General features: G+C 38.6%; 1 protein-coding gene across 8 annotated transcripts; it reads right to left on the reverse strand.

The window, feature by feature from the left end:
* Positions 1–850: 850 nt before the first annotated feature.
* On the reverse strand, positions 851–27,559 carry RCBTB1 (RCC1 and BTB domain containing protein 1). Of its 8 annotated transcripts, none has more exons than XM_075489842.1 (13): positions 27,337–27,559; positions 22,012–22,088; positions 20,959–21,109; positions 19,949–20,099; positions 19,295–19,461; positions 16,392–16,550; positions 15,176–15,283; positions 14,116–14,258; positions 9,695–9,885; positions 6,467–6,593; positions 5,823–5,974; positions 4,995–5,125; positions 851–1,817 (listed from the first exon to the last, which is right to left on the reverse strand). In XM_075489842.1, exons 3-13 carry the CDS (start codon positions 21,100–21,102, stop codon positions 1,677–1,679), a joined length of 1,614 nt encoding a protein of 537 aa, XP_075345957.1. In that variant the 5' UTR covers positions 21,103–21,109; positions 22,012–22,088; positions 27,337–27,559; the 3' UTR covers positions 851–1,676. The 8 variants fall into 8 exon arrangements, 6 of the variants coding, with proteins under 6 accessions (XP_075345957.1, XP_075345945.1, XP_075345941.1 ...); XM_075489830.1 differs by having other exon boundaries at positions 20,959–21,129; XM_075489826.1 differs by lacking the exon at positions 22,012–22,088.

The raw sequence follows: 27,559 nt of genomic DNA on the forward strand, positions 1-27,559 counted from the left end.
CTCTGCTCACAGCTATTCTGCCTAGAAAACCCCCACCTAAACCAGATCTGTATTAACATGGAGCACAGATTTATCTGCGATTAGGGCACAAAGAAAGGTGCAAATCCATTGTCATGGGAAAGACATAAAAGCTCACATGAGCTCTTTTTCCTTACAGCAGCACTCTGAATTACTGACAAGATTCAGAGCAGCCCCAGGACAAGTCCTGTACTCTTCTGTTCCACCCCCTGCCAAGCTAGACCTTTAGTCTAGTTTGCCATCCAAACAAGGTGTTTATTAGAAACATTTATGATACATTTGGAAGCATTTTGTCATCAGGAGACTGAACTCCTGCTGCCATGCTACAGCAGCTCCCTGCCTCTACCAACAATACAAAATTCTAGGCATTGCAAAACTTAGCAAGGTCACAATCCCTAAATTAACCTAAGTTAACCTAAACTTCAACTCTAAAGTTCCAGGTTCTCTGCTCTACCTGGTATGTGGTGGGGATGTAACACCTTAAAAGTGCACAATAAAAATAGTGGGTCTGTATGTACCTGCTGTAAGGTTACAGTCATATATGGACTTGGTGAAAAAAATCAGATCCATAAATTGCAGTAGATTAGATTAGGCATAGATCAGTGCCTACAAATACATTTGCTGTTTTCTGAAATTGAGATGACATGTATTTGTCAAGTGCAGTGAAATCAGTAAGATTCAGTAATACATCATCTGTGGGGCTGGGTTGGGGTTTTCTGGGGGTTTTTTGGGGGGTTGTTTTTTTTTTTTAAATAAAGTAACTTATATGCTGTATAAGCTTGCAAGCAAAAGCTTGCAATTTTCTTCAAAGTCCAAAGAAGTTTGCTAGTGAACAGGTACAAAAAAGTGAATTTTATTACATGTAGTTTAAATTTATACAACACTTAAATGCAGAACCCCCACTTTCAGAACAGTGTATTCCTTCCCTTCCAAGGGAACCAGTGTAATCTGAAGTCACCAAAGAGGGAATTTTTTCCATTAACCATTATAAATATTGCTTGGACAGATCACACAAAGTACACATTACAACTTAGATTAAGGTATACCCAAATATAGAGATTTACTCCCAATTAGAATACTAGTTACCCCTTTCTTCCAAGTCACTTCCGTAGGCTTTGAGGATATATGATTTTTGCACACTTTTCTAAGCACCGAATACACTTGGTTAATTACACACAGCAAATGGCCAATTCATTCACAATCATGCAAATGCAGTAAGAGATATCCATGCCATTTGCTCTCTATAATCCCAGGGAGTTAATGATTTAAGTGACATCATTCAGTGGCTCAGGTCAGCCTATTCTCCAACCCCAAGAAGTAAATGGAAAATATTAACAGGTGGTGCTGGAACCAAGATTTCCTAGGCTAAAAAGGTCAGTCCTTAACACCAGCTGGTATCCTTTGCACACTGCAGCATTTCCTCTCTCTGTCTGACATCTTGAGCTGGTTCCACCACCCAGGTTTGCTAAATGCAAGTGAATATTTTGCTTGACATTTTTACAACAGTTCACTCCTGAGCACAGAAAACATTTGTTTTCACTGTGGCCTTTCACATCTGGTACAAGAGACCAGGTAACACTTGCTTTTACCTGTACAGTTATGACATCCTGTTATAACTGCAAAAAACCCTACAAACACCCGTAACTTACAGCCTTGTTTCAGTTCTTAAAGGCTCCACATTTACTGGCTTTAGCAATGAATTCCTTTAGCAGGGGACCATCCATTTGCCAAAATGCTGTAGTTTGTGTCACTTCTGTCAAATGATTGACACAAAACTTAAAGCAGAATTCCTCTAAGTCCTAAACAGGAGAAAAAAAAAAAAAAGAAGAAAAAAATCTTATTATCTTTGCTTCCATCACAGAAAATTACATTCAGGCACAAATGCCTGTATATGCTTTATTTTTTGCAGAGAATTGGACAAACAGTGGCTCTCAATGTTTTTCCATACACAGTCACTATGTAAATGCAGCAGAAAATAGTAATTCTCCCCATATAACATGGTTACAAGGGGAAAAGTAACTATAATTTGCTTCTCACTATATAGCTGCAGTCACAAAAATCAGCTATGCTGAGCAATATATATTTTAAAGGTTTCCCCACTTGAAAAGTTTCATCTGCATGCACTGACAGCTATTAAAACCCAATACAAACAGGAGATCTTGGGATAATGATATATAAGCAAGACTGTGGATTAAGAAAATTCAGCTCTTATGTTCCATGATATAAACTCAAATCTATATGTAAGGTTGCTTGACTTCCTGCTTAGTTAAGGGCTTAACTAAAGCCTTGAAGCTGCATGTCAGCAGGCTCAACCCAAGTGCATACTAACTGGATGGTTTTAAAGCACAGTTTAGGCAGAAGGCCTTTCTGTGCATTGGAAACAGACTCAGGTTACAAAATATTTCACAGATGTCCCAAAAATGATTCAAAAGAAGTACTGTGGCAGAATACAGCATAGCAATTCTTGCAGAAAGTGGGCTCTGGATATTTGAGTCTACTTGGAAGTGCCTTCCATTTAAGGATTAGAAAAGCCCCACAGACAACCATCATTGCACCCACATGATGCCAGAGAGAAAGGATGTCTGAAAAATAAAAAACCCAAAAAAACCCAACAAAACCAAGAGATAGTCATTGTCAATATAAGTTTGACCACAGAATGCTTCCCACTCAGATTACTTGTTTCCAACTCCTCTTTCGCAGAGGAAATCTACTCCTTGTGGTGCAGATCTAAGCTGCCCTAAGGAGGATGCTGCAGCCCTTACAAAATAGCAGCTCCCCACCCTGTTCTAATTTTTTTATGTTACAAGTTTGTAGGACTAGTACTTTATTCATGAGAACACACTCTTCCTTAGCTGCTCAGCAGCCTGGAGACTGCAGTAAGGCATAACAAATTTACAGAGCTCTTTAAGCCACATGAGGTATGAAAGACTGATTAATATTCACATTTGCACTTAAGGTTAATATTGAAAGCTAGAGCAACTGTGTGCCAATGAGAGTTCATGACACACCAATAATATAAAAATATATCCTGGCCTAAAACCAGGCATTCTGAAGCTGCAGATCTTGACTTGTGTGGCATCTGTGCAACGAAAAAAGACAAGCTTATTAGAACTGAACACTGAGGGTTTTTTTTTTTTTTAAATAACAGAATCAATTAGCATTTTAAACAAAATTACATCATACACATTACAATATTTTGCACTGCTTTATTAAAAAAATTCATATTCCAAGTCAATGCAACAGAAGCATACAATGAACAGAAATACCGTAGTATTAGTAAGTAACTTTGGAAAGTTTAAAGTTCTATATAAAAAAAGGCTGAATTTCATTTGCAGATGGATGCACTCCCAAACTGTAATTAATATAGACTTAAGTGAATAAAGGCACAAGGTACTTCCAATGATTACTTTAAAAGCTACAATAAGAAGCCAGACCTGAGCCAATTCTAGCCACTTCAATTCAGTCAATCACCAAAAGAAAGACAGTAGAGGAGGGTTTCATGTCATGGAGGTATTTTAAATTAGTGAAGCAGCTTCTTTTAACTGTTGTCTTCCAGACACACAGTCCCCTTGAATGAACTATGTCACCCAAGCAATTTCAAGCCCCCATCTAGCATTACTGCATGTAAAACCCACTTTTTATGAAAAACCAACCCCTCAGTGTCACCCATTCTCTCCTTGATGTAGCACTTAAGCCTATGGTTCTAGCTTCATTTAGCTAGTGAGGTACAGCAAAGGCATAGTAACTGGATTTCTTCTACCCTGTACAAGCGGAATCAATCACATACTGAAGATCCATCCTGCAAAAAATCTTTTAAGGCTAAAATATGGAAATCTTTCTATTTTCCATGAACGCCCACCAAAGAAATCGTTATTCACATTGTTATTCACAGTAGAGCTGAGGCCACAACTAAAACAGCCCTTGGGGTAAGGTATATAAAACAAGCAATACACTGCAAGGCTCTGAAATAAGTTAGGGCATCTGCATGCTAATTGCTGTATATTAAATACAAGAAAAAGCAATGAGTTGATTTACTGAGTACCAAAACTGCTTTATAAGCATAAGTAGCAAGTTAAAAACTAACCAATCACAAAGTTGCAAACATGATGCACAGATACTATGCTGAACACTAATAGCCTAAGCAAGCCCAGGAATACTTCTTGATTAGTTCACAAAGCTGCATGTTAATGATCTAGTAGTGAAATCAGACATTATGCAGTAGGGAAGTTTCACTAGCCTTCCCCCTTTTTCACACCCTATTTCTCTGTCTTCAAAATTTTTTAGGCCCATAAAACAGTTCTCATCCTGCCATTTCATTAGCATACTGCAAAGACTGAAAGTGTATTTGACTGTAGCTAAACAAAACCAAAAAAAAGCAGCTAACAAAAAAACACCCCGCCAACCAAAAAAAACCACCCAAACCCGAATGCACTCACTCAATCCCCAAACCTACCACCATATGACATCACACACACCACACAACCTTATAAATAAGTAACTTAAGGCTTACAAGACTGCTTTTCGTAATGTTCTGGTTTTTGCTTTGTATTTAAACCCTTCCCTTGTTTCAAGAGTTAGTGTTTTCATCCTCAGAAATTTTTTGTTACAGTCATGTGTGTGTGTGTCCCCCCAAAATAGTAATTCATGAAGCTTGGCACAGCGTCATAACCTTTTACCATGAAATTAAGCAATGCAAACATTTACAGATACTGAGTCTCAGCCCGGGACTTAAGTCATCTGTAGGTATCTGTATACTAGTTCACCTTCCCAGTACTGGTTTATGGGGGAAGAGATATATCTCTCATGGCAAATACAGTTTTTATAATTCCAACATTCTCAAATTCTGAAAATGGCAAATAGTATTATCTGACGATAAGTGAGAGAGCATTTATATGAAAATATAACTGGCTGCTTTTCTCCATAGTTCAAGTCAGAAAGCAGCCACCTATTTAAGAGATTGAAGTTTAGAAGTTTACCTCTGCATCATATCTGACAGCAGCAGAGAGCAATGAAAATGCATTTTCCACAGTAATTCCTCTCTTGATAATGTGTTGACACAGTTTTTTCAGTCTATTTTCACAGTATGAAGTAGCCAAATCCAAAAGCCCTGCAATTAAAATGCCATCATATTAGTCACTTGTAATGATCTCTGCTCTTTCAACAAGTTTATGCTCCTGGGGTATAGGTTGCATCTGTATTCTGTATGCAATGTGCTATATGTCTATAATATGCTTTTTACAAGTAGGTCACTATTCAGAAAAATGTATTTTACCATTACACAGGCAGAAAGGCCTTTTATTACCTCATGCCACAATCCTGCTAATCTCTGTAAATATGCAAGCTGTTCCACTGATTTGCATACCTAACTGCTTGCGAGAGTGGAACTGTCACAAAACTGGCACCGCAACACGAGCAAAAAGCTACCATTATAAAAATCTGTGCTCGAATTACAGCTTGCTCTTTGCTCTGCTGTCCAAGTTTCCCCTATTAGATCTACTGAGATTCTTTCATATTATCCTAAACAATAATTGACTCAATTTAGTAAAATATGCAAGTATTTTAACCCCGAGAAATAGTTTCTCTCCCAAACTTGAAAAAAATGCTCAGTTTATTTCTAAATATGCACTACTTTTGCTGTAGTAAGTTTGCTACAACAGTATTTTAAGGACAGCTTAATTAATCACCAGTAAAATGCATTATAGGCTAGACTAGACTAGAAGCCTATATTAATACATTTATTTTGCATCCCCTGTCTCAGTTTTTCTGGATGCTGTTTTCTAACATAATTGGACCATAAGCAATACCTATTGCATCTTCAGGCGGAAGGTCAACACTGTCTGTATACAAGTACTCAAGAAAGGCACGATACACAGGATAAGAAAACTGGTCTATTTCTATCACTTCCTTCATATCCTCATTCCAGTATGACTGGAACATGGTTCTGAAGTGTTCACACCTAAGAGACAAAGACATCATCTGGAACACTATTATATGTACACATTAATGTTACATTACAGTCCCCCTTAAATATTTATTTGGGGCACTCTGCAATATTCACAAATATTTTACCATACCCCATCACAGCCAGTGGTCCACATTTTGGTTCCTAATACTGTGGGCAGTGTTATACTTGTGCATCAAGATAAAACTCTTATTTGATCTATGCTACAGAAATGTCTGTATATACATTGCAATCAGACCAACTTAACAGAATTTATTATCCTAGGAACAACAAAGAGGCTTAGTGAAAATCAAATATGGACCATTTTAAGACAGAGTTTTGATTCAACTCCTTTTACAGTCACTTCATTTAAAGTGATTATGGATACACAGATGCTATATATTACAAGTTTAGGTGTCCCTCCCTACCCCTTACTTTTTCCCCCCCTTAGATGCAATACTAAGAGGTTATTCTATATAAACAAGAGCTATGAAATATGACCACTACCTGATTTTCAGAACAGCTTTGTGGACATGGATGTACTTTCCATCCACACGGAACTTTAGGTCTGAGGTTTCTGGGCTGTCAAATTCTTTCTTCAGAGACTCTGCTACTGTTAAAAAGTCTTCATGCTCTACAGAAACAATTTTAAAGCAAACAAAAAACCCATGTTAAGCATCTTAAATGGAACACACACATCACTAACTAAAGCTAGCAGCTCAACTAAGAGCATGTCAAGGAAAATAGGTCAGTATCAGGGCTCCATTGGCTTAAGTGGTGAAATGGGAAGAATGAATTAATCCACTACCATTTCCTGTTGGCAAGGACTGCTCCGCAACAGCTACAGGCAGCAGTGGTCAGCAGTTCCCATTCCAGCTTATTGCACAGAGGTAGCACAGCACCAAGGAAAGTACCTGGAGAACTTCCTTTCTCATTCTCCGCCTGGCCACCACTCATGAAATTGCCAGCCTCTTGGCAGCTCAGTGCTAGTGCTGGGTTAGCTCAGCTCTGCAAACCAGTCTCTGCGGCTAACCTGCAAACTGCTGGTGATGGGGGATCTACAGCATCACCTGCAACTCTCTTGAGACACAGTGTACAGTACTTCAGCCACACTGACACGGTGTGATCTGAGCCTAAATAGGAAGAAAACGTGTCACCAGTTGACCACTTTTTTGTGCTGGCAGATTAGATACAGCCTGTAGGTTGTCTCTTAAGGTCTTTGCCGGGGCTCGCTAACATGAACTATCACTGACTCCATTATACTCAGTTTATTAGCCAGTTATGACAACACAAAATCCAACAGCAGTGCTGCTGAAGAGAGACTGTACCAAGAACACAGTATCTGCTACCAAGGACACAGGACTTCAGCAATTTTGGAAGTGGATTAAAGCTGAGATATCACAGCTCTTTGACAGCTCTTTATATTAAGGCCTATGGCACTGGTCCCACGGAGGTCCCATTCTGTGTCTCTAGAAATCATACAAGAGTCGGAGCACAAGTTGGCTAAGGCTTGTGGTAAAGCAAGAACTTTGAAGTTTTAGAAAACCTAATTTAACCCACTATTTGAAGCTTCTGTTGATGCATCTTAAAAATGTGTCTCAAAACACATGGCTTCTAAGAAGCAAAGTATAGAAAGGAAAAATAAGTGGATTTCCACTATAACGGGATGTGGTCTGTCTCCTCTGTCCCACAGGACCGTGTATTGTTCATCCGTACACAATCCACAAATTACTCTTCACCATTAGGGACAGCTAAATTAGTTGGTATTTGAAAAGAAATACTGCTATAACAAACAAGTCATGTTTGTGCCACAAAAGACCATACACTCCTCCAACTTATGTGGATCATCCACAGAACCTGCATCTCATCAGGGCTAACTAAACCATGCTCTAATCCCCCTCTATTTGCTCATGTGATTTTTTTTCTAGGTCATCAGCTTAGCTTAAGCTATGCAGTAGATCAACTTTCACTCCAAATACCTTAAGTTCATTCCTCAAAAAAGGCTGCAGATTTGTACTTCACCACAGCCAGTCCCGAGTGACTGATTCATTTTTTTGGCAGAGCCTTCCTAACTGGAAGTAGAACAATAACCTTTATGCAGAGTTAGCTCTCACTAAGGAAAAAAAAAAAATAATAATAATAAAAAAAATAAAAATAAAAAAGAGGGTTTTAACCTATATGAATAAAAAAGGTGGGGAAGGAAAAAAATGCATATGGAAAATGGAGATTAAAAATGCCCCCACAGAATTAATGCTTTTGATTTAAACATTCAGTAAGTAGGATTATCAGAATAAGAGGGGAAGAATCCCCAATGGCTATGAAGAATTAAAATGCAGGTACAAAATTCAAATACCTTGTTATACTCAGTCTGGGAATACTTCATAAAAATAAAGAACTTTAAAGGTATGGAAACTGGGGAGATGTCATTTAAACAGCCTTCACTATTAGCAAAAGGCAACAGATCTGGACAACCATCAGACCTTTACAGAGGGCAAGACTAACACACATTGCAGAGGATTAGAGAATGGAGAAAGTGAGAAGTGGGATAAAACAAGACTTGGATTTATCCAGAAGCAGATCACTCCAAGCTAATCTCTCTCTTTAGTAAAACTATTCAGTTTTCCTCTATAGACCAGATGCTGTGATCTGGACCTCTATAAATGTGGTAACATGCTAAATGAGAAGTTAAGATGGAGAAGCTGGGTTAGGACAAGCCACATGCAAAGATAAAGTCTGAATCTGGAGAAAGGTTACTTAGGAAGTGATCCTTCCACAAAACCAATTTTGTACAGGGACTAACAAAATTAGGATCTGTTGTCAATATGAAAACAGATTAGATCTCCTGAATGGTCTTGAGAACTGAAGCGGCAGATCTAAGATGAAAACATCTTCATGTTTTGCACATGAAAACACCTTCATGTTTTCAAGGAAGTGCAAACTAAGCACTTTATAGCATATTTGGGGTCAAATCAGAATTAGCAGCATGTGAATCAAAGATAATAAAGAAGAAAGGCTTGGGCTTATTTGTTGGTCACAGAGACCGCATTCCAAAGTGTAATCCAAGGCAGTATAAGAAGAGAGTTCCAACAGAGAAAACAATTATATTAGGGTCTTATTATACAGGGACTATTATTTACAAGCCTGCCTGTCTTTGGGGAAAGTCAAACTAAATTGAGTTGAGAGAAATCATCTCACAAATTGAAAACTTGTAATTCTGTTACTTTACTTTCCTAACATGAAACATAGAAGAGATTCGCTCCTTCATATTCATATTGGAAGGGTAAATACTAAGAAGGGAAAGCTAGAGACAACACTTATAATTCGAAGTTGTTAGATACCAAAGTAACAAGCATCAGGAGCAGACTTCCAAGTCGGAATAGTTTTAAGAGAAAAAAGTTATGTTTAATGATTCAGGAGTCTTTCCCAGTCCTGAGCTGGAGCTCAAACAATACAAATGTAGGAAGTACACAATATTCACAGTGCAATGGTAAAACAGGATTCTCTCCAGATGTATACTGGCAAACAAACAATCTTGTTAACCCTATTCTGGATCCTGAGCTGCTGAAGTAGGCTGTTTTCTTCAGAAGAAAAAAACCTAGCTAAAAGAGCTAGTTTTAATTGCCAGTTCTCCTTAAAGCAGGAACCATCCTGACACAGAAGTGGTATCCTGTACTAATCACTACAAATGTACACAGATATTATAGCACTGGCTGCCATATTGGAGCTTGTTCTCACCTACTGATAGAAGACGCCACATAACGGCAGGGGTAGCAAAGCAAGCAAACACATCGTCAGTGCAGGCAAAGTGAGTGAGGTGGGGAAAGATCACTGACTGCCCACGGCATTGGCCCCACATGTACACCTGGCCACTCTGGGTCTTGGCAGCTGACGTGTGAGCAGAGTGGCAGGCTGCAATCTCCACAACCCTGGAAACAGAAGAAACCTTGTAAGACACTTACAGGTACAGAATCAAGTGACTTTCCAAATGCCTCACCAAAATAACAGCCAACCAAACTATGCATCTACACTCCTTCCTATACTTCTTTCTTTGTCCTGCATGAATATGACACTGTTTGAATGGATCAATATTTAAGAACCGCAATGACATTTTCAGATTGCTTGTAGATTTTCTTGTAATCAGATATTACTTTAATTATGTCATTCTCATCAGTTGACATTACTCCTTTTCTTCCATAACCATGGGAAAGGGATGAAGCAAAATGAAGTTTCGTTTTTCCTCTTTAAACCCAATGCACATCAGACACTTATACTCAAAAAGAAATGCTTATGGAGCTTATGAAACTTCCAGTTAGGGAACAGGCAGGAAAGTTATACTACTAAGATTTTTGCAGAGCATTTTTCAGAAATTGTTTTGAACAGATGTTGTAAAAATTCTCTCATTGAGATTTAGATCCTATGTATTTTTCAATAAATCCTTTATAATAAAGAAACCCCTCTACCCCGCCTTTAGTCTGTTTTTTGTATGTAGACAGAGATCTGACATACTGCCTGTATTTGCCTGTATTTCTGACTTCTTATTTTGCTGTTAGTTTCCTTTCCTCAACACTGAGATTCAGCATGGAACATGGACAGTGCTTCATTTGAGGAGAGGTGAATACACGCACTGAACTCCACATTCTTGAAGAGCTATGGTTGCTTTTTAAATAAAGTCTATGCAGTATTTTCACCCACCTCACATACTTCCTTAAGATATTAGAGCTGCTGATGCATACTTATCTGTTCTGTTCTCCCATTGCTCATGCAATCCCTATCTTGCTATTTGAAACATTACAAGAACTGAGAAGAATCGCCCTTCCATTAAAAGGACCACAAGGACGTTTCCAGTGTCTCTGTTCACATGACAAGCAAAAACCAGGGGAAGTTCCAGTGTTAGTTCAAAATAAAAGCTACAATTCCCTGTTTTTTGTCCATGCTAAAAATGCATCAGGGGATTTCGCACTTTTGTGCCAGAAACAGGTCAACTGGGACAAATAAATGTCTTTCCAAGCAGTCTAAGAATATACATATCAAAATGTTTATTCCTTTACAGAACAATATCCATGAAGAGTTAGCTTTTTAGGCAAAAAGCTTTTTTAGCACAAAGCCCACGTTTTGAGTGCAAAAATTATTTCAAGATAAAAAACACAGAAAGAATCTACAATCACTTTCAGTATATATATAGATAATTTCTGGCAGATAAGAGGCTAATGGGTTGTTTTACACCATTATCAACTTATGAACCTCTATGCAACATTGAGATCTTTCAGCACCTCTGCATGAGACATCATAAAGTAATTATTTTAGGGACCACTTATTGTCCATCATAGCTATCCACCTAAACTACTTCTTTCCCCAAACTTTCTCTCCTTAGCAGAAGAGATTCTTATTTTTAGAGTAACTATACTAGACTTAAGAAGCATAGCAGAACATGTACTGTAACACATGTATAGTAGATGTACAGTATCCTGTACATATATTTTAAGTATAACATGTTTAACATATACTTAACATCAAAATTCAGGAAGCTGACCTTTATAACTGTTCCTCGAAACTAACACAAAGTCTAAAAGTTCCCTACAAGCTATATGTGCAATATTCTTCAAGACAGCACCAAATGCCACCTCCTAAGAAACTGTCACCAGCATTACATATAAATGACAAAAGAGTTATATAAATGAAAGGACTAGGAAAAGCAGCATTAATATGCTTCACAGGAAATGACAGCTCACCCACTTACAGCACTGTTTCCAAGGGAGTCAAGTCAAGCAAGATGAGTAAGCTCAAGTGACTTTTCTCTCCCTTAGATTCCAGGCAGAAGTTCTATGATATTTTCTCCCTCCTTTAGTCGTTGAACAAATGCCAGTTTTATTATAATCCCATGCTTGAGTTCACATACAATTCTAAATGCAACAGTTCCTCTTAGTTCACTCAAGAAATAAATCGCTAAGAAAACAAAGTTGATCTATTTGCAAACATACACGTTTCTCTTCCAGTGCTTTTTTAAATAATATTTCATTTTGCTTCGCTATTGTCAGTTCGTTCACAGACAAGCCAACCTCACCTCAGTGAATTCTACTGTGATGGTTCCTTTCTTCTTTCCCCCCACCCATTTTTTAAGCTCTTAAATAATCTCAGTACTGCACAGCTTTTAATTTAATGTTGTGAGAAATAGGAAAAAACAGGAATGATTTCCCAGAAAGACAGTACAGAATGTCCTGGTTTCAGCTGAGATAGAGTTAATTTTCTTTATAGTGGCTGGTATGGGGCTATGTTTTGGATTTGTGCTGAAAACAGTGTTGATAATACAGAGATGTTTTAGTTGTTGCTGTACTAGTCAAGGACTTTTCAGCTTCCCATGCTCTGCCAGGTGCAGAAGAAGCTGGGAGGGGACACAGCCAGGAGAGTTGATCCCAACTGACCAAAGGGCTATTCCATACCATATGACGTCATGCTCAGTATATAAAGCTGGGGAAGAAGAAGGAAGGGGGGACATTTGGAGTGATGGCGTTTGTCTTCCCAAGTAACCATTACGTGTGATGGAGCCCTGCTTTCCTGGAGATGGCTGAACACCTGCCTGCCCGTGGGAAGCAGTGAATGAATTCCTTGCTTTGCTTTGCTTGCATGTGCGGCTTTTGGTTTACCTATTAAACTGTTTTTATCTCAACCCTCAAGTTTTCTTACTTTTGCTCTTCCGATTCTCTCCCCCATCCCACCGGGGGGGAGTGAGCGAGTGGCTGCGTGGTGCTTAGTTGCCGGCTGGGGCTAAACCACGACAAGAAATGGAGGAGAAAAAACAACCACAAGTGTTTCCTAGTTAAGAGGAGATTACAAGTTAAGAGATTTACAGGTTAAGGGATTTATAGACTAAGAGGTTTCTAAACTAAGGTACATTAATCTATAGGTATACACATGGGTCCAGAGAATGGGACTGAGGTCCAAGTTTGTAGGTGAATAGCAGAAGAGCCATCCCAAATATGAGGATGACAAGGGTGCTGAAAGAGGGTGGGTTAGGGTTATTCTTTTATGAGCCTAGAAAGCTAAGAAACTACAAACTACTGACTGGTACCACTGATAAAAGTATGTCCTGGTTTCAGCTGGGATAGAGTTAATTTTCTTCCTGGTAGCTGGTATAGTGCTGTGTTTTGGATTTAGTATGAGAGTAATGTGATAATACGCTGATGCTTTAGTTGTTGATAAGTAATGTTTCCCATGCTCTGCCAGGCGCACAAGAAGCTGGGAGGGGGCACAGCCAAGACAGTTGACCCAAACTGGCCAAAGGGCTATTCCATACCATATGATGTCATGCTCAGTATATAAACTGGGGGGAGTTGGCTGGGGGGCAGTGATCGCTGCTCGGGGACTGGCTGGGCATCGGTTGGCAGGTGGCGAGTGGTTGCATCACTTGGGGTTTTTTTGTTTTTCCCTGGGTTTTGTTCCCCTCTCTCTCTCCCCCCTCGTTATTTTCCTTTTCATTACAATTTATTTTTTTTATTATTATAATTGTTGTTATTATTGTTTTATTTCAATTATTAAACTGTTCTTATCTCAGTCCACGAGTTTTCTTACTTGTGCTTTTCTGATTCTTTTCCTCATCCCACCGGGAGGAGGGAGGGTGAGCGAGTGGCTGCGTGGTGCTTAGTTGCTCACTGGGGTCAAACCACGACAAAGTAGTATTATCTGCCCTTAGCTCTAGCAACCTTGCAAATCAAGTTCTGTTTTCATGGTTGGCTATCGTCAGCCTTTCAGAAAATTGTTTTTTCCTCACATGTCACTTCTTACAGAGGTGGCGCTTCCTTCCCCCCTCTTTTTTTTTTTTTTTTAATGTAGGCCTCAATACAGCTTAAAAGCTTGGCTTATCAATTTCATAGCTCCAAATTTTTAATCAAAGGAACCATATTTAGAATAGCCTAACACTTAGTCATTCATTATCTTTCAGTATCAGGTAAATACAAAGTACATTTAATTTCAATAAGCATTACAGATAGCAAAAAGCACTCAGTCTATAGTAAACAGTAAGTTACCATCCTTTCCTATGCTTTTAACATTAGCAATAGAAAAACAATCCACCAAGCCCTACACATGCATGCTTCCAGTGCTAGAAACTGCATAACACATGCTCAGACTTATCAATCCAGAAACAGCTTCAGCAAGATTACCTTTCTTTTTCCATCATGATCTGCACCGGGCTTAGCTGGTTACTTTTATTGCCAGTTCCCAGCTGCCCATAAGTGTTAGCTCCCCAGGCATAGAGCAAACCCTCATCTGTTAGTGCTAGTGTGTGCGCATAGCCACAGGCAATCTGTAAGTAAATGTATAAGCATTACTACTAAACAAAACAGAGATGAGAAACAAAATTATTGCACACATTACCTTAGTCTGGCTGATGTTAAATATCTCAGGCATTCTTCATTTAGCACTACAACGTGTTACTTCTCAGTACTTAAAGCTAACACAAAATACGTTAACGGTAAGTACTGGAAAAGTCCCAACTTCATTATTTTAGTGTTCATTGGTTACTCCTAAATAATTTACTGTACTCTTGCAAAGTCTCCCTAGCCTTTACTTGCTTTCAGTTGCAGACTCTCCACAGGAAGAACAGCGAACTTCATCATCACGTCTTGCAACTCTGAAATACTTTGAGAATTTGATATTTTGAATACTATACAAACTGTAAGAGCTACAGTTCAACAGCCAACAAACGTTCAACCCAAGTTATCACATGACACTCCACAGAACCTTACTAAAAACCTAGGAAATCCCAATTTTCAGTTTCATTCTTTAGTGGGGAAAAAAAGAAACCAAACCAACCAAACCACCACACCCACGACTCTCATTTTCCCTCCCCCCTCACTTCTGAAGGGCTAATTAGGATATTAATGTAGAATCTAATTTGCACATCTTGGTTTTCTTGTTCCCCTTCACTGCTTGCCTTTGTCCAGTGCATTTCATTCATTCAGCTTTGTAACAAAGATGCAATTTGTAACCAAAGCATAATTTACTTATAGTTACACTAGCTAACTTTAAATCATTCAGAACGTTTACAAAAGCAAGTATTTTACAGCTTCCTTGCACTTTTTATAAACCTAATATAATTTATAGGAGCTAAAAAATCAGTATTTGAACTGCAAAATCTAGAAGCTGGTATAAGATTCCAAAGATACAGTTTTAGCAGATACTAGCAACACGAATGCATTTTCATTTCCACGTTAGACATACCTGGAGTATACACACGCCATGTAACGCTGCCACTCTGCACGGTGTTAGTTGATTACCGTTGTTTCCGAGACCTAGCTGACCATTACCATTGTAACCCCAGCCATAAACCTGATTGCAAAAGGAAAACAAAATTAAGCCACTCCTCTGTAGAAGTATGGAACATTTAAGACTTAGTATCAAGCACAAGTCAAAAAAGTACATCATCATAAAAAACTGTACACTATTTCAAGAGCAATATAGAGACAGCTGAAAGATATTAAATATACTGCAATGACTGACTGTATTCAACTTTTCAATCCTGCTTTTACCTTTTAAAGAAGCTTTCTAAAATATATTTGTCTTTGAAGTACTAGGAATTTTGCAATAAACTTACAATACACCAAAATCTCTCCCATAGTGCCAACATTTTAGTTGACTTTTACACCTTGCTTTCTCCTTATTACTTTTTCTTTTTTGAAAAAAACCAATAAATTAGTTGTTCTGATCAGCTGATTAGCTACTGGATTAGTTTAAACTGAAGTCCCCAGTTTAGCTCTAATTTTTCCTTTAGTTTTGTTATGGTGGACACATCAAGACAAAAGTATACACAATGAAAGCTCATCTCAACCTCAGGGACTTTTACAGTCCCTCCAGTCACAAAGAAATGCTACACTCCAAGTTTGGAGAAATGTAGTAAAATTGAGGTTACAGTTCATACCTAGAAGCAAGACAGCACCATGGACTTACATGAAACAGAACAGTTGCACAATACTAGGGCAATGTTCAAAAGCATGGTTTGGTTTTCTTGCTGGCAATTAAGCAATGTGTTTAAGAACCAGGATCAGTCAGTGTATTCTTGCAGAAAGATTAACTATTTAATTGTGCACGCTTTCAAAAATCTAATTAAGACATATGCTAAACAATCTATTGAAATAAGGAAGACAGACATGCTTAATACAACTGTTCAAATTCTTGCAGTTGCAGACTCAGTAAGAATTATGTTCCAATACAGTCTTTGCCATAAGAAGGAACATTTAGTGTAAAGACAGCATCTCCAGTTACTTGCAGAGTTTTCCTTAAATTGGTCTCACAGAAGTTATCAATAGAACTCTATATAACTCTGTCAATGTAATTCTATAACTTGAGCACTCCATGTCAGCATTTCTCCATGTTCAGACATTAATCTCATAAGTTTGGGTAACAGAGAGGGAGAACGTGAGAATGCAGCAATGCTTACCTCACCATTGTTTACTACAGCCATTGAGGAGGTCTGACCACAAGCAATGCCAACTACCATTTTACCCTGTAAACAGTTTGAAACTCTGCGAGGAGTTGGCTGGTTTGCTGTAGATCCAGATCCAACTTGACCACAGTTATTATATCCCCAAGCGTACAGCTGTCCATAAAAACAAACAAAAAACTGCAGTTTAAGCCTTAATAATAGTAATGATAGTAATAAATTATATTCTTACTGTAGTCAGCATCAGATTGGGTAAACTATCCTATTTAACGAGCTAAAATGCTTAAAATTAATTTTCAACAGCTGAAAATTATAAACAGCAATAGGACTGATGTAGCAAATATGAACACAGCACTTTTTTCATCTTCTTGCTACAGAACCAGAGCATCTGACATCAAGAGGAAACAAAAGGAACATACTTCCATATTAAATATAAGTCAGACTATAAGACAAAGAGCATAGTGAGTGGACTCTCTTTATACTTTCATGACATTGGAAAAAGGAATGCAAGCCAGAATGTTATTTGCTTCCCAGACAAGCTGAGCTCCCCGATTTACAGCTATTTAGTTTTCTTTATAGAACTCTAAACCACATTGTTTCTGGACGCTCATCATACATCTTTTATATCTTTCAAGAGCTGTGAATGGAGATGGTTTTGTCAGCCCATGTTTCACAGTACCAAAACTCTGTTACACAATGGCATTAACAAAAAAGCATCATCTCTGACAGTTCAAAGTTTGCCAGTGGCAAACTAGTAACAATAAAAACAAAATATTCGTTCCTTTCATTTAAAAATCTAGAAGACAGGGAAGTAGTTTACTATAAAAAAAAATATTTACAGCTTTGTATTTTCAGTTTCTTCAATTTTTTTTTACATGCACACACCCCCATAGGCTGGCATAAAGCTGTTTCTGATATTGATCCTCTGGTGCTTCACCCAGTTAAAAAGTTTGTCCTCTTGGAAATACCTAGCCACAGACATGTTAGTCAGTAAAAGCACGCTGACAGAGATACCCTAATGTGAAGTCTGCACATCCTTTGGTGCCAGAAGCCGCCCGTTTACTGCAACACCAAACCAAAAGTCAGTCATTAGAAACAAACACCTCCTCCGCCACCAAAAAAAACCCCAAAACAAACAAAACCAAAACCACCAAAACACACCAAACACCCACCCCCCCAAAGACAAGAACAAAAAACCTTGCACCAACACAACTCATTTACCATGTTTAATATGAATAAAAGAAAGTATTAGTCCTTTGCTTTTTGTTACTTGTATTTGCTGGATCTTTGATTCCTACCAAGTATTTGAAGATGCTCTATAAAATATCTTATTCTCAATAACACAGAAAAAAATTAAGGTAGAGACTCTCAGAAGGTAGATCAAAATGCCAATGAGCTAATCAGTTTCCTTTCTCAGAGAAGCACGAATGTCTGCAGTCCTTTAAGTCTATCATTAAGATACTTTTTTTTTTAAATTTGCACTGCATTAAAATTGCACTGAACCAACTGTACAAATCAATTATGCCAAGTATTTCCACGAATAATTCCAACTTCAATGCCTCTCTGAAACTCCAGATATATCAAGTCACAAGGGTTTTTGCAGCCAAATCTTTCTGTAAATAAAACTCTACTTAACACATTTTGCTGCTTTCAGTATAATCAATTCTGGTACAGATAAAACCTCAGAGCACAAATAGACCAAGCTACTGCAAGGTACGCTAGGGATGGATTTATAGTACATTAACCAGCCACAACAGCAAGCGAGCTGCAAATATCAACTCCATGGTAAATACAAAGAAACTTCCCTGCTTCATTGAGATTTCAAGCATGTTACATTTATTACAAGAGACAGCATGGTCATCACAGGCAGCTACCACACAGCAGCTGGCACCACTAGTTTAACTAATGCATGAACACCCTCGCCTTCCCGCGCGCAAACCAAATTTTATAGATTAACCAAGTCAAACGTGACAGCATGAAGATCTTTACTAAGTATAGACTCTCCTTTTAGATGCAACACAGATCACTTAAATTAACCCAATGTCTCTTTCCTACCCTCAAAATACTGATTTGCTACTTTGTATTAGTGTCGCACTATGACTGCATAATGAATCATAACACAGACATGCTCAGATTACCAGGACGGAAAGAATTGTAGTTTCCATTTTCATTGTTAAGAAGGTTTTAAAATTAGAACTCTTCTTTTGTTAAAGCAGAGCTGAAAACAGGCTTTCCTCCATGCAGTAACACGCAACTCAAATCAGATACAGACTCACTGGTCAAATCCAACTAACTGGAAACTAATTGTACATGTTTCCCATGACACATAGCCTTAAACCATGTCAACAAATAGCAAAAAAGAGACTTGGATATAAACCAAGTGCTCTTTCATTAGCTACACACAAAGGTATTCAGCGGTGTGCAGAGCAACATTTTTTCACAGTACCAGTGTGGAAATCATGAAGACTACAAGAAACAGACTAAAGGCTAACCAGTGAATACCAACAACTGAATATACCCCTTAAATAACAGAATTGCAAGCAAATAACAATGTTACATTTTGCACCTTACAAACCATTCCTTCACCTATTAAGTGGCAAAGCTTTCTGGTCTCATCCCTGTGAGACATACAAGAAATGAAAGACACAAAAGTTTATTAGCCTTTTATTCCCTTGGTTTTGTGGTTGGGTTGGGGGTTTTTTGTTGGGGTTTGTGGGTGGGGTTTTTTTTGAGTTGTTTTCAAGTCTGTGCTGAAGAAAAGGACACCCTAGTTTGAGGAAGCAGGAGAAAAGGTTATGTTGAACTACACTGTATAGAAAGAGAGAACTTCAGACTGCAAGGTCACCTGCACTATTCACTTCAAGAAGGAGATTAAGAGGTTTGAACAGGTTTCAACTTACATCCCCATCAAACGACAGCGCCATGGAATGGTGAGAGCCACAAGCTACTTCCACCACTTTCTTTATTAACAGATTTGTGCAAACTTGAACAGGAGTAATGCCCTGATTGGTTGTGCCATTCCCAAGCTGGCTGTAACCATTATGTCCCCAGGCATACACTTCACCATCTGCAAAAATATTTAAGTTCGTGATAAAAAACACCAAAAATTCCAAGGAACTTAAGATAGATAGAATTCTAAGAAATTAGCAAATGCCAATATGAAAGTGAAAGGGCATTAACAAATAGTGAAACTATTACAAGAATCATCTGTATACTAAAAAATTATGCACTTTGTATACAACTCTTGTATATACATATATCACAGTATAACCTCTAGATTTATTGTGGAAACATATGGAAGTGCACAGGTAAGACTGAGTATGTCATAAATGATAGAGTAAAACTCTGCAGTTGCAACATAATGGAAATGTAACGGAAACTTACTTTACCTATTACAGAATACATTTAGTTCCACTTAAGACCAATGAGAACCCCTTAGTGTACATTAACCAATTAACAAGTTAATACAATTACAACTTAATCCCTTCTTGTTACATGCAAGTGGAACTTAAAATCTGTAACTTATGTTTCTATACTAAAGGTTAATTTTTTACCTTCAGTGCAAAGTACAACATGGGGTCCACTTCCGTAACTGAGACTGGAAATCTTCTTTCCACATAAGGCTTCTAGTTTCTTTGGTACTATTGTGCTCTGATTATCTCCAGTCCCCAAACAATTACTGCAATTCAGTCCAAAAACAAATACCTGAAAAACAGAGGAATACTCATTTCAAGTGATTCACACTCAGGTATGCACAGATGTGGTAATATCCAGGTCTTCATAAAGCCAGGACAGAGTTTTGCCATGGACTCTTGAGGGCCAGAGACTTCCTTCATGGAAGTTAACAAGCTCAAGAGTCAGCATGGGGACACTTTGGAAGTTAACTGATGAGTCTGAATTCTTGAGACCCGTGCAGGCCTGGAAGCCTCTCATTTGCAGGAACTGTACTACAAAAAGTATTAAACTGTGAAAGTGGAAGACACCACCTTCCTTTAAAAGCAGTTTGTAAAGAGCAACCACAGCTATACTGTGAGCAGCTCATCCTACAAACAGCTTTGATAGGACTTGGGGGGGAAAAAAAAAAATCCTACTCTACCAAGTCTTACAAGAAACCCTCCCATTAACACATCCCAGAACATCCAGCTTGTTTTCTTTCAGCAGCACAATGCTAACTCACATTGAGTTTCTGAATCATTAAAATCCACAGATAATCTTCTGCTGTATTGTTACTTAGCAAGCCATAACCTCATTTTATATCTTCATACCTGGAGTGCTTGCACTTAATTTCAAGCTACCACAACTTCTTTTGAATTCTGACTGTCTTCAAAAATGCATGTAATCCATCCTGGCCTTTGTCATTTGTAAGTTTTCTAAATACTCCATCTATATTGCCCCATACAAGACTAAAAAAAAAAACCAAAACACCTTACAAGTTACATCCAACATGTTTTGAAATACACAAATCTCACACAATGCTTTTGAGAAGCTATTAATTTATAGGTATTCAGTAGACTCTGCAAACAACTAATTGTAGAGTATACATTCCACTTTATTACAGCCTTACCTCATCATTGTGCGTTATGTATATAGCTTCATTGGCTGATGTACCAAATACACATGCTTTCCGAATAGATGCTATTTCTTGAGGTGACAGTAAGGTAAATATTGGCCACTTGCCTACATCCACCATGATGCTGCTGTGTGTCATGACGTTTCTACAAGTAAGATGACATTGCTGTAATAAAACCAAAAGCTTATTAAAAGTGTATTTTACACTTTCATCGACAGGCAATAAGATAATTTCCTGTAAATGAGAGAAAAGACAGGTTGTGGCTCTGAAAGTATAACATTCTATTCTACATGAAATAGGTAATTATATTTCCACGTATTAAGGTGAACAAATAGTAAGTCACTGGTAGGACATTGGAAGAACAGATCTTTTCTTAACAGGATGTTTAAGTAAACTGTATTCAGTACAACTGAATATCTGCTGTTCTACAAGCAAACTTATTAAAAGCTTGTGATCTAGCAAATATCCACTGGTGGCAGAGTGGATTTCTGAGGGCATTTTCAGAGGGAATTTCAGTTGGAATTCCCATTTATAAAACTTTCACTCATGAATTTTTTTTGTAGTCTTACACCTTATATATGCCATGTAAGCAAGCTGTTGATGTATATGTGAAACTTGCAAATAAAAATAAAGCTGGAGCCATTGAGCATATGACCTGAATCTGCCATCTCTCACGTAATCAAAAGCTGTTATTATGGTCAAAACCTATTTGTGACAGCACTAAAGCATGAAATAAACTCATGAGTTTGTACAATTAAGCAGTGAAACACATCAGAGAAAAGTGATTAAGTGAAATTGTCATAATCTGTTACTTAGAAACAAGCTGGACCACATTAAAAGCTGGAAACATGACTGGGTGTAGGCATTGTCTGTCAATGAACACAGATGTATACAATCCATCCTTCCACAATGCTCCTTTTTTCCAGTTTGCTCAGGGCAAGCTGGGCAATTGCAGCAGCTCAAGAACAAAGCTGACAGTCAACACAAACCTGCAGAGCTTATTTAGGCCTTCAATCTTGCACATAAAAATTGTAACATTGCTCATACCCTGAAGGGATTCTGCTACTGACAATCTATGATCCACGCTCAGGGGTATCAGCAAGTTTTGTGAAATCTGAAAAGCACTAGGTGGAGAATTCCACAGAATGTCAGTGACATGATACAAATCACAATAAACCATTAAAAAAAAAAAAAAAGGCAGCTAAGGAATCATTCCATGGGTAAGAAATGCAGTCTCTATCCAGATGTCATCCTCTCATCAACATTTAGTTCTTTCCTTTTCATTTGTTTGCTCCAGTCCTATCCCATCCCCCTATTCTTTGCTTTGTTGCTTTCAAGTCAGGCTGCTTCTTGATGATGCCTGGGAATCAGATATAAACAACAGTGAGAATTCAGGAGAGCCTCTTTCCTTTGCTTCTGATGCTTGGTTCTCAAAATTGTGCTGACAACCAAGACATGGCTTCAGAAAGCTATTCAAGACCAGCAGTTAATCCTAAAATACAGGTTGTTCACTGCAGATGTTTTCTGGAAGGAGGGGGTTTATTATTATTATTTTTAAAAAGTTTGAGAAACACTGAGGTCACAGTGGAAGTATGCATACAAAAAAACCCCAACACAAACAAAACCCAGACTTGTCTCCTTATCACATTTTGTAACCTTGCTCCAACAAACCCAGGTCTGCTCTACAGGCACCTCTCTCGCTACGAGCCTGACTTCACTCTACATTTCACATGTGAAGCCAGTCTTGAAAACACCTGAAGTCTCCAGATGGCACACTCATAATACACGTATTTGTAGAACAGCTTTTGAAAGTCTACCTGATGCCAAGAACCACAGCACATTCTACACAGCTAAACAGATTTGAATGCATTTAAGCTGCCTTAATTTCTAGTCCAGTTACAAACTCAGGCTAGTGGGCTGCTAAGATTTGTTACCTCACTTTGGCAAATCTTTTAACGTATGACACTATTAATCAATTAAAAGGGGATAGCGATAACTTGTTCTTTTGAGCAGACCAAGTAATTGTCCCCTCTGACTTTACCTATTTAATTTGCCCCATACAATTGGCAAGGCACAAACATGTCAAACTGGACATTAAGAAAAAAATTTTCTTCACTGAAGTTCCTTTCAACACATCCTGTTAATTTAAGACATGAAGACAAAATGTTATTTTGATGGAGAATGTCCTAGTAAATTAACATTAACAAGTTTTACAGCACCCTGAGAACCTGTTCTACTCCAGAGGTAACCACTTTAAAATGTGCTACTTTCTCTCTCCCTTTCTGATCTTTGCACTGTCTTTAATCCTCCTGTCTTATTCTCCACTACTGTATGACTCAGTTAACCACTCCTCTTTGACAAAACCTATGCCAGTTACACTGCATTTCCCATATCTCAAAGCTCAACTGGATAACTTGTCAGACAAACTAATACCAGTAGATAAAAGAAAAGCTTTCAAAGCACACAAGACTTTCCAGATTGAAGACACGAGCAGTGAACTCCATCTACAGATGAAGAACCTTACAATTTTTGGCAGATGTAACACTGCTTTATCTAAAACAATGCTGTACATTTCCAATTTCAACTGTTACAATCTTACAAAGTTATTTCAAGGGTTTTCCCTGAAATGTTTTTAATGACAACTCATCTGCCATGGGCAGGTTAGTTTCTCTAATAAATCTCAATCCTAAAATCTCTCCAGGTTTAGCAACAAATAAAGGTTCACAAAAATCCTTAAAACCAAAACCAACCAAACAACAGAAAACATCTCTTGCCTTTTATATAATATGTACTGTTTCTTCCCAAACACACAACCTTTCCCTCTCCTCTACAAATATTAACTATTGTCCTTAGGTACTCCAGCAAATGCCAGCATCTATCACCATTCAGCTGCAACATTTTTACAGTAGCAACAGCAGCTATATTTGTTTATGCTTATGTAAACACATACAAAACAAAGTGAAAAAACATACAAACCTGAAAGTTCTGGAGTTTATACACAGACTACTGTTTCTTAGCTTTCTACGCACAGTTAAAGCTGTTTTAACTACTTATTCTCCATTTTCCACAGAAAATAAATTTCCAACCTAGGCATAAGCACCACCTTTTTCCTCTCTAAAGATGGATTCCTTAACAACCTTAGCCACTTTCCCAGTTTTCCAATAAGAGTTCTAGTTGCCACAGGAAGAAAAAAAAAGGTCTATAGTGGGAAAAATGTATCTGGGGAATATATATTTATATATAGTACCCTAAATGGAGATGTCAGTAAAGCAACTCGGTGTTATCAAAACAGAAACCCAATTAATTTTAGCATTCTCTAAGATATATTGCACACTTTCCAAAAGGGTAGGCACTCTGCAATACTGTGACTGACCTCTCACACTAATCAGACTCAAACTTCATCCTTGCGCAACACTTGTCTGAATCCAGGGAGGGAAGGCGCGTGCAGAGTTTCTTCTGGGCAAATCCTTGCTATGAAAGTCTGGTCTAGGAGACTTCAGTCATGTCACTGCAAGCAGTTGCACGAAGAAACACAGTGTCCTTCACTCACCCTTCCTGTACTGCATCAATAAAAGAGCTAAGTTTATTGTTTACTTCTCCTGATAGTCACGTAGAGGCCTGGACCCTGCTACTATGCAACGACTGCACCTTAACTAAAAGCTTGTAAGTGCAATGTCGTAGCAAATGTACCAGATGGAGTCCAAAGTAATGAAGTTATTTTAATCTGTATGCAAATAGCTGTCTCAATATATTAGCTCTCAAGCTATTGTTTAGATTCTGTGTGCAACATGGCAGCAGCAGTTCTAAGAAGTATCTGTAACTTACATTATCAACATCTAGATTTTAAGTTAATTGCAATTAAAAACCTTATGAGTATAAAAAACAATCTTAAACTTGGTGCTCTGGTAGATAGTTGCTTTTAGAAACACCATATGTCACTGCTTTTAACTGTCTTTTCATTTCTGTTGCATGATTCAGTGATAAACAACTATACGCCATATAGCTTTATTTCTACAGCAGAACTAACCAGCAGAGGGAGCTTATATCAACAATACCTCTTCTAACTGCTTTGACATCTTTGAAAGTATCCAACAATATCAGTATACAAACAGGAACAGAAACAAAGATGATTGTTTGAATTTCAGTGAGGTTAAAAATAAGCAAGAAAGGATGACTTGTAGTGAAGGAAACTGAACTGGCCGCATATTGTGATAAAAAGAAATTGAACTCAAAGCAGTCACTAACAGGGGGGGAAAAAAAAAAAATCTAGACCTGCTCACAATTTAAAAAGCCACATGCTTTCAGAGACAGAAACCCTTCCAAAAATCTATGCTAAACTGCTGCCTATGCATTCAACTTCTCACTAGTTCGCTTTCTAAAGAAACAGTGTGCAGGCTGATTCTCAGGGATACATGCAGGCAAACATGAATCCCTGCCTTAAAAAAAAGAAAAAAAAAAAAGACAGTGTTTGCAAAATGTTTTGTTAAATGATTTTAGATAAAGTTTTACAGAGTTTATAGTTCAGCTAAACAAATCCATGCTAGAGAGAACAATAGCCTAACACAACATCCTACCAGGAAAACAGTACCGATTGTCATCGCAACAAAAAACTATAGTTAACTCCTCAAAGATTATCCCCTTATTTGTAAAGACTATTTGAACACAATTACATGTTTGTTTGTTTCACTCCTCCCTCAGGCTCCAATGCTGCAGTTTATTCTAGCTGGGCAGACTTACTCCTGCACAGAAAGAAACTGCAGGCTCAGGCCTTCATTCCTCCTAATTGTCTACGGGAATTATAAACAGCAGTGAGAACACAAAAGCTGGGATATCTGGCTTTAGAACAACATGAAATGACTGGTACACTTGATCCTTTTTTAATTTTAAGTACACCTCAACCAAGAAAGAGTCAAATCCTAGACATAACACTAATCTTCCCCATGTTTTCTCCAGTTTACGGTTGTTTTTTTAATCTCATATATCAGTACTGAGAAAGCACAGGGAAACAATACATACTATTGACATTAATCAGGTGCATGAACTAAGTGATTTTATTGCAGCTTTCTCCCTGCCAGCAAAAAGATATTGCACTCCTGGAAGTCACGTGCCTTAACTTACTTTCCTTAGACCTTACATAAGGCAAGATTTTTATGACAAAATCTGTGTGTTCAAACCTCTGCACGTTTATTTTTGGATGCCTTTTATGAGCAATACAGGGAAGGAAAAACCTGCTGATCTAAAAACTGACAACCAGACCTCCTATTTGCTTTGAGTAACCAGACGAAAAGAGATAAAAGCAAGCAAAAACCACCACGTACATGAATATTATTGAACATAAGACTGTTTTAGCCATAGGAGAAAACCCTTAGTAGGATGGCAATCATGCACCCACCAAAACAAAAATGTAATTACAATCACAATATGCCTTCTTTTTCTTTTTTTTTAAGCTGACCCATTACTGCAACTTATTGAAGCCATTCACTCAGGACACCACATCTTCTAAAGCAATACCTATATTTCAATCTGATGCATACAGAGATAGGCATTCAAAGGACAACATTCATATTAAGGCTCTAAAGAATTATTGCATCTCCCAGACACCGTTTTTCCTAAAAAACTTTGTGCTCCGAACACATTTCCATTCACGATGTTTAGTATCTTTTCCTCACAACCCCACCCTTGCTTTAAACAATTAAAGTCCATTTTACTTTTCATCAGTAGACAACATGCTTTCTGAAAGAGACCACTTAAACTGCCTAAATTAGAACTCTGAAAGCTCCTTTTAAAAAGTAAATATTCCTTTAATATTTGATTTAGAAGAATTGTATTAAAAACTGAAGAAACCTTAATTATTTAAATAAAGCCCAGTGAGGAAAAAAAATGTTGGGAGCCCTGCTTTTTCAGTCAGCTAGATCTCAGCCTTCAGGAAGCAGACAACAAAGGGAAGGATGAACTGAAACACCATGAATCAGAACAAAAACTGTAAGAACATACTGTGAGCTACGCCAAGCAGGAAGAGAGACTTTCAGAGAGCTGTGTGGGAGCAATTCACAGACAGACCCAGAGAAAGCTTCGCCAAGTCACTCGGACGACGACCCCCAGCCAAGCCCCGTTTACGTGAGAAGGACCCTTCCCTCCTCCGGATGGTCAGCACCAGCCTTACGGACCCCCACCGGGGTCTCCGCGGTGACCTCCGTCCAGCCGCTCCCCACCGCCGACAGCTCCCGCCCACGCCAAACCGCAGCCCTCGCAGCGCCCTAACGGAAGCACAATGGGCGGGAAGAGCCCGCAGCCCCACGCAGGGGACGCCCGGCCTGGCGACGGCGGGGCGCCGGCCCGGCCACGCACGCTACCACCCTAAGCGCTCCTCACCCAGCCCCTGCGACATCGCCCGGCGGGCCGGGCGCTCCCGCTGCCTCCAAGGTGCCCCCGCACCGGGGCGAGCAGCCCTCGCCAGAGCCGCTGCCGTTACGGCCGTTAGGACCGTTACGGCCGCTCGGCGCCTGCCCCGCCGCACGTCAAGGGGCCGAAGGGGTGCGCAGCGCGCGCCGGCACCACGCACGTGACAGCGGCGGGCCGGGGAGGAGGCGGGGGG

This window comes from Mycteria americana, chromosome 1, assembly GCF_035582795.1.
Source record: "Mycteria americana isolate JAX WOST 10 ecotype Jacksonville Zoo and Gardens chromosome 1, USCA_MyAme_1.0, whole genome shotgun sequence".
NCBI lineage: Eukaryota > Metazoa > Chordata > Aves > Ciconiiformes > Ciconiidae > Mycteria > Mycteria americana.

What these genes read in the sequence shown, in the direction of transcription:
- RCBTB1 (XM_075489826.1), bottom strand. Translation starts at nt 21,102, where the DNA reads ATGACACACAGCAGCATCATGGTGGATGTAGGCAAGTGGCCAATATTT. An exon ending in CTGTAGTAAACAATGGTGAG is followed by an intron (nt 15,284 to 16,391) that starts GTAAGCATTGCT and finishes TTTTGCAATCAG; the next exon opens with GTTTATGGCTGGGGTTACAA. An exon ending in AAAGCTGTTCTGAAAATCAG is followed by an intron (nt 5,975 to 6,466) that starts GTAGTGGTCATA and finishes TTTGTCTCTTAG; the next exon opens with GTGTGAACACTTCAGAACCA.